Source organism: Asterias amurensis, chromosome 9 (genome assembly GCF_032118995.1).
Source record: "Asterias amurensis chromosome 9, ASM3211899v1".
Lineage (NCBI taxonomy): Eukaryota > Metazoa > Echinodermata > Asteroidea > Forcipulatida > Asteriidae > Asterias > Asterias amurensis.
The window spans coordinates 23,727,000-23,735,197 of record NC_092656.1 but is presented as its reverse complement, the minus strand read 5'-3'; the positions used below and the strand labels follow the sequence as shown (position 1 = coordinate 23,735,197).

The following is an 8,198-nucleotide window of genomic DNA, read 5'->3' as shown; positions in this document are numbered from 1 at the left end:
CCGAGTTTGTTAGTCAAAAAAAGGCCGGTGCCGAGTTTGTTTGGTGCCGACATTCTTGGTGCCGAGTGGGTGCCGAGTGTGCAAGGTGCCGAGTTTGCAAGGTGCCGACTTTGCAGGTGCCGACTTTGCGAGGTGCCGAAGTGTCCGGCATTCACTTTATGTTGCTATGCAACTGGTACGCTACACACCGCTATACACACTTTGTTTAATTGATTGACCTTTGCGCGAAACTACGAGACCAACAACAACAGGTTGAACAGCACGCTCTCCCCGTACACCACGCCAGTCACACTGCTCAAACACTGCATCCAATGAATGATGTAAACAAACCGACTTCTCAAAAAGATGACTATACTTGGGCTAATTGTCATTTCCAAACATATTCATTACCCAAGAAAGTACATCCGTTCTTCAAACAATAACGACACTGTGGTACCGTTGCCAGAGAGAGTTGCTCAACGTTTGGTCAGAGTTGAGAGTGGGTGAACAAACAAATCAGTGGAAAACGTAAGTTTGTTTAGTACACGGAATTATAGTACACACGGGGATCCACACGGCTCCAGCACGGAGGAAGTGAGTCCGCATACGTACATCAGACATTCAATTGCCTTTCTCAAGATGAACATTGTTTCTATGTTTGATTAAAGACAGTGGACACTATTGGTAATTGTCAAAGACTAGCCTTCATAGTTGGTGTATCTCAACATATGCATAACCTGTGAAAATTTGAGCTCAATCGGTCATCGAACTTGCCAGATATGAATGAAAGAAAAAAACACCCTTGTCACACGAAGGTGTGTGCGTTTAGATGCTTGATTTCGAGACCTCAACTTCTAAATCTGAGGTCTCGAAATCAAATTCGTGCAAAATTACTTCTTTCTCGGAAACTATGGCACTTCAGAGGGTGCCGTTTCTCACAATGTTTTATACCATCAACCTCTCCCTATTACTTGTCACCAAGAAAGGTTTTATGCTAATAATTATTTTGAGTAATTACCAATAGTGTCCACTGCCTTTAAAAGGAAATGGTTGCCCATCGGTTATTAGACACTGGGGGGGGGGGGATTGTAGACACTATTTTTAATTGTCAAAGACCAGTCTTCTCACTTGGTGTATCTCAACATATGCATTAAATAACAAACCTGTGAAAATTTGAGCTCAATTGGTCGTCGGAAGTTGCGAGACAATAATGTAAGAAAAAACACCCTCCTTGCCACACGAAGTTGTGTGTGTACTTTCAAATGCTTGATTTCGACACCTCAAATTCTAAACTTGAGGTCTCGAAATCAAATTAAAGGAAAATCACTTCTTTCTCGAAAACTATTTTACTTCAGACTCAGAGGGAGCCATTTCTCACAATGTCTTATATAGACCTTATGCACATGACGTCATTTCAGTAGGGCGCCTCACCTAGAGGTCAAAGGGCAGTTGTTCATTGGCCAATCCTGTGCGCCGCGCAAACAAATCTGTGCGTTTCGATTGTTTCGTCACCGTTTCCCACTAAGATGGCCACTGGATGACGTCAATGCATAAGGTCTATTATAACACCCCTTCCTTTGATTCTATCTGTTGATTGGCCGAGAGCGTGTCACATGGTGTTGTGTATTTTCACTCTTGTACATGTTCACCGACCAAAGTAACTACTCAATGGACTATTCAACATTAGCCTAGCAACCGATGTAATAGTGCATGGATACCCTGGTACACAGACTACATTGACTACCATTGACTACCATTGATTTAAACGAGCTGCTTGACAACCTCGAACCCGGTGTATGAACAACATAATATGTGCATTTGAAATACGGTTTAGAGAACGAACGTAACAGCAGTAGTCTGGTACCCTCTTATTTTGTCAAAACTCAGTGTTTCAACGTAATACTTTACAGTTCTTGTTTGACGATTGATTGTGCGCGGCATACGTAAAGTATTTTGACGATTCTGCCAGGAAAATGGAGGACAATGAGCCCCATCCACGATATGTTTTACTTACTGAAGATGAATTACGAGATTTTATAGACTCAGCAGATTCAAAGAACACTAAAAGCAGCATAAAATATGTCAAAAGAATTGTTCAACAGTACTGTTTTGTACGCAACACAACGCTGGAGATAGTGGATCACATGAACAACGAAGAATAAAGGTGTTGTGTGAATTAATTTTTATTAAAGTATACAGATAGAATCAAAGGAAGGGTGTTATAAAACAAATATTGACTGCTTTGTCTCGTGGCGTAGTAAAACTAGTCACTCGAGGTGATCCCCGGAGCAGCCTATCTTCCCGAGGCGAAGCTGAGGGAAGAGATAGGCTGCTCCGGGGATCACCTCGAGTGACTAGTTTTACTATGCCACGAGACAAAGCAGTCAATATTTGTATACTATCAACCTCTCCCAGTTACTCGTCACCAAGTAAGGTTTTATGCAATTATTTTGAGGAATTACCAGTATAGTGTCCACTGCCATTTGCCTTTAATAAAAAGATATTATATTAAGCTAGAGTTGCATGGCCATACAAGTGGTGCTCATAAAATTGCGACACTGGCATCATTTAATATTTGGTTTTTATGCAGTTACAAATGATGTTTTAAGTATACATTTTTGCCAGATTTTGATTCAAACACTACTAATAATAAGCAATCCCTCGATGTCCAGGAAGATGTTCTCCACAGAATAAACTAAGTTATTAGGGCTGAGGTAGCTGGTGCCTAAGGTGACTCAATCGTTGACTCAAAAGTCCGATCCGTGAGCCACATACTCTCAGGCAGATGTCACAGGTTGTAGTTATTGGGAGGGTTGGACCATGGAGATGTCTCTCATGTTCCCTCTCCTTTTGCTGCTGAGGCTTAGCTGTTGCCTGAGCTAGTCGATTCATTTCAAAACTAGCCGTGCCTCTAGGTGCAACAGTTGCCTCCATGATGCTCGATCTGCTGCTGATGCACTGACCGCATTTCGTCTTACAATAAAACTATATTTTACTGTAAACGAAAAAGCTTTCAACTTTGCAAATTTCCTATTTTATTCACTTCCTTTTTCTTGTTCACAAAAACAGATTGAAGTCGGGATTAACCATCGTCATCTGAAAAATGTCTACTCTACACAAGCAATCTAAACGCCCGTGGGGAACAATCACCAAGCCAGACTCCATGCACTTGGGCTATCAGAAGAGTACAGCTTACGAGGTAGACCAGGTTGTCAATCGTCTTTACTATGTACCAAAGGCCAAGGAGGCCAAATACTCAAGGAACAACCCCAAAATGAGTAACACTGACATCAGGAAACTCATTGAGAGACTCACTAAGAACTCATCAGAAAAGGTGACAGACTCTAAACGTGTTCCAGAAGGGAAGCTTAAAGAAATCGGGGTACTGAACTCTTTCGCGTGGAAAGGATACAACTGAGAAGTGTGCGGAACAGCCACCAACGCACAAATTCAGTAGTTGAGTGAGGAATTGGTATTTATCGTACATTTTGCCGTATGCTGGCATTCATTGCACACATTTTGCACATGGAGAGAAAAGTAACATCTTCAAATTGTGAAAACTTTTTTTTGCAATAAAACCAATTAGTTGTGTTTAAACAATAATTATGAAAAGCATTTTATCTTAAATGTTTATCAGCATATGCAGGGTTGTAATCATCATTATCAATTATTTTTGCACTGTATGGTTGATGGATCTCCACTCTCCAGTGTTGAACCACAAGTCTTGGCCTTTGAAAATGTTGGAAGCCTGCTTCACATACATTGTAGTTCCATGCTTATTAATACAGCGCCCTGTACAGACATTGTGAAATAAGGGTAGCTCTACATACCCTGCCAAGTACATCAGAATGCAACACAGTCAAAACCAAATGCAACAAAATGCAACATGGGATTTTGTTGCTTTGTGCAGGCATGTTGTTTGTGTTTGGACTGATCAAGGGTCTTTGCCCATCCTCCATGGCCCATCCAACAGCATGCACATGAAGTGTAGTGTGGTGACTTGGCTTTATGTGGGACCATGCATGAACTCTGCTAAATAACTTAACTTAAATGCAATTATAAGGCTCTTCAACACCGTTTCAAAGTGCTTTACAGCCAAGAAAAACATTAAAATACAGGATTAAAACTAACCAAATGCAACAAAAGTCGACCAGCAAGTACAAAAAATGCAACACTAATATGAAGTCACTTGAAAGCTGAATGCAACAAATTCAGTCAAAGAATGACCAATTTGACTGCCGAATGTAACAGTTTACAACAACTACTTCCATTTGGTGCATAATGTTGCATTTAGAATGGTTAGGGAAGCACAGAATAAAGTGCCATCATAGCCAAGGTCAGCAAATTGAAACTTAAGTGCCGGTAGGGGAAGCTTTACACAATGGAATAAAGTTTACCAGTACATTAAGTCTTTGTGCAACATGGTCCCCCAAGAGAATTCTTTAGAAAATGGAATAATAGAACAATAGCAAGTAACCACCTGCAACTGAGTGTACAAAAGAAGAATTGCTGCACTTTGCCAAGTGTATACCATTCCTTCCTCCATGAATAAACTGCACCAATGAAGTATCTACAAATTGTATACACTTACAATCGGTCAGATAAATCGGAACCTCAAATAGTATGCAAACAAATAATTAATTAATCCAATGCACAGTCACTGCGCATTTTGATACCTCTTCTGTTGGCTACGATGTTGTTTGGCAGATAAAAGCCCCTATTCAAGCAAGAGCGTTGAACTGTGATGAATAAGATCAGCAACATTTTTGCCCGTCTTTCATAAATTATTTGTCTGTCGCAAGTTCCCTTTTGGAATCAGGGTGATAGGGGGATTTGGAACTTTTGAAATCGTCCTTAAGCCACTCAAGTGCCCATAAATCTGCCAAACAAAATCATTGCGCAACAAAAGAGGTATCAAAATGTGCAGAAGATAACTGTAATTTCAATTATTTGATTATTTGTTTGCATACTATTTCAGGTTCCGATAAATCAAGCCATTTGCAAGTATTTAGATACTTTATTTGCACAGTTCAGTTGAACTATACATGTACTATGATCTATATCCCAGCTTGGCCCAAATTCACAGAGCTGCATAAAAAGCAGCTTAGTACAAACCAAATTATGCTTACCAGAATAAGGTTACCAGCCAAACTACATGTACATATGTCACACATCATAGCAACTTTGACTGGTACCCTGTTTAGTGTAAACTAAAAACTGTTTAAAGCACTCTTGCGTTGTATGCCTAAGCAGCCCATGAATTTGGGCACATGGCCCAGTTTCTAAGTTAGACTGCCTAACTGAAATAAGCAGGTATTACCAGTCACAATTTGACCATGTGCTAAAACATGGCAGCCCACTTGAAGAGCACACTCAATACTAAAGAATACTTAAGCTACTTTGTGTGCTTAAGTATCTTTATGAATGTTGCCCCAATTGGCAATTATCTTTACTAATAAGGAATTAAGTGGGGTGCAAGTCGCAGCAATATTAACTTTATTTCTTTTGCTGGCAAGCTATTTCTGTTAAGCAATATATACATGTACTTCTGTGCTAAGCAAGTTAATATGCTTACGTGCTTTATGAAATTTGGGCCCTGGTCATGTTCACTTGAATCAAACAAAAAGGTCTCAAGTTCAATGTTTACTAATTAAGGATACACTTGATGTTTTGTTTTCATTTTGTTTAGTTGTGTTTTATATTAGCAAGAAATAACCATGAATCTTTTTGTAGGAATTTTACAGGAAATATTGTTCCAGGGAATTTCAGATAATATTCTAGGTTTTTTACAGGCATGTGGGTAACTATCCATGAAAAAGAGGAAAAGAGAAATCCTGGCAAGAAAAAAAAGAGGAAAAGATACTATTACTATACTTCTGTACACAGAAGGTGAAAAAAAACAGAGGAAAATTAAAACCCAAAAAGAGGAAATTGGCTGAAAAGAGGAAGTCTCACATGCCTGTTATTACTTCTTCTGAATTACTGCTTTGTTTTTCTAATTAGTTCCAATTAATTTATTTTTAAATGATTTTTGGGGTTGAACAAAGAATTGACTAGAGTGGGATTCTAACCAACGGCGCTCTACCAACTGAGCTTTCTAGCCCTATGTTGGCGGTGTCCCTATTTTGTCAATATCTTTGTTCGGGGGTGCCAGTCAGAAGCCATACAACCGTGTAGCCAGGGATCACACCCAAATTACAATACATCCTGGGAAGCGGCAGCCAGGGGATCTCCTTAATTCATTTATTTTACTGAACAGTATTGAATTCATGTATTTCTTTTGGATGTAAGTTGTGAACCTGTGTGCTTTTAAAATTAGTTTAATTCAGTGTGGTGCTTTCACTTGATATATTTTCCTGATTAAGAACATTGTTTAAAATGTGTTTTATATTTCAATACTTGGTGCTTTCACAAAACTAAATCTGCTCAGAGCCGAAGATGTTATGATTTGATTTGTATACACTTTCTGTCAGCAACAGTTCAACTGTGATGCCCTACAAAACATTCAACACTGAGTACCGATAACCATGAGATAACTAAGTATTCACAGAATAAAGACTGTTATTTTAACAGTGGTTTGTACTAAATGTATTTGTCTAGAGAATTACAACAATTTCATTGACCATTCCTTTTATAACGAGCTAATCAGTTTTCTCATTTCAAATAAATCAGCTGTGCTGACAGTGCTGTTAAACTTTAAAGCAATATGATTGCTGCATTTTATTCAGTGCATGATGGCAAGATTGGTTGTATATTTTTAATAAACATGTTTGCCAAAAAGCTCTTGTACCATTTGAGATTATTCATTTTAAAATTTCTGTTGGTGGCTGGTGTTACCTTTAATTCACTTTGTTGGATTATACATGCAACAGTGTGCAAGGTGGGTATTCATGTTTGGTGGTGTTTTAACCAAATTGAGGCATGCAACAGAAGTGGGTCAATACAATGCGAAAAGAGCCAGGCGCAGTAATACGTTGTACTGTGTTTCAATGTTACAGCTGAGAAACCACTGAACAACACGGTTAGCAGCTGATCAACTTAAAGGCAGTGGACACTATTGGTAATTACTCAAATTAATTATGAGCAAAAAACCTTCCTTGGTAACGAGTAATGGGAAGAGGTTGTAGTATAAAACATTGTGAGAAACCGCTCCCTCTGAAGTAATGTAGTTATCACAGGTTTGTTTATTTTATGCATGTGTTGAGATACACCAACTGTGAAGGCTAGTCGTTGACAATTAACAATAGTGTCCAGTGTCTCTAAAGGACAATCTTATTTGGGCTTTGCTGAGTGTTTCATGGCAGGTTTAAATAATAATTAAAGCAAATGATCATTAGTTGAGTTTCTGTATTTAATTGGAATGTTTTTATAAAACAGTAGACAGGTTGTCAATGACAAACAAAATCTGCATATATTCAATAGTTGTTCATCATTCTACAGACAACTTTGTTATCTCGTTCCTCGTCAGGTATACAAATACTATCATTGGTTATGCGATAAAGAACAAAATTATTTTTCATTGAGTCTTTGTTTGGTTACATAGATTACAATGGAAGATTTATTTTTCAAGAGATGGTTTTCAACAGTCAACCATGTCAACAGTCTACACAATGCTACACATTGGGCAGTTTCAACATGCACAATTTAATCAAATTAATAAATTTGTTTTTTTGCCCTTTATTTAAAAGGAGGTCCAGATTTTACAAATTAATTTTACAACAGATTTTTGTTGGAAACTTTGTTCAAAAGCAAAATTAATCAGGTTCAAGAAATCCAAAAGTAATTTATAAAGTGACAAGTTGATAGCAGTAACAACCAACCAATTTGTTATTCTATCGTGTGTATGACACATCCATTTGGTCTAAAAACAAGATTTTAAATTCCGTTTAAAATAATTGTTGGGTTTTAATGTTTTACAATCCTTGTAAAAACATATGAAATTAATGATACATAACAACTTTTCATTCTGGTTTACAATATTTCAGTTTATAAAGAATACATTTTTGGACATCAACTACATTGAGGTAAGATACAGCATTAACTATCCAGTTCAGTTAATGACCAGTCTTCGAGAGGTTGTCGAACAGGCTGAGACATCAGAACAATTCAAAACCCGGTTAAAAAAATATCTGTTTACTTTGTACAATAACTGTTGATTTTTTTTTTACTGCACATAGGGACCTCACGGTGATATGGGCTATATAAGAATGGTTTTATTA

The 8,198-nt window shown here is 37.9% G+C and overlaps 1 protein-coding gene across 2 annotated transcripts; it reads left to right on the top strand.

The window, feature by feature from the left end:
- Positions 1-236: 236 nt before the first annotated feature.
- On the top strand, positions 237-7,385 carry LOC139941456 (uncharacterized). 2 transcript variants are annotated; one of them, XM_071937962.1, is made up of 2 exons: positions 237-507; positions 3,049-7,385. In XM_071937962.1, the coding sequence occupies exon 2, from the start codon at positions 3,083-3,085 to the stop codon at positions 3,395-3,397; it is 315 nt and encodes a 104-aa protein (XP_071794063.1). In that variant the 5' UTR covers positions 237-507; positions 3,049-3,082; the 3' UTR covers positions 3,398-7,385. The 2 variants fall into 2 exon arrangements, with proteins under 2 accessions (XP_071794063.1, XP_071794064.1); XM_071937963.1 differs by lacking the exon at positions 237-507 and adding an exon at positions 1,030-2,143.
- Positions 7,386-8,198: the final 813 nt, after the last annotated feature.

What these genes read in the sequence shown, in the direction of transcription:
- LOC139941456 (XM_071937962.1), top strand. Translation starts at nt 3,083, where the DNA reads ATGTCTACTCTACACAAGCAATCTAAACGCCCGTGGGGAACAATCACC.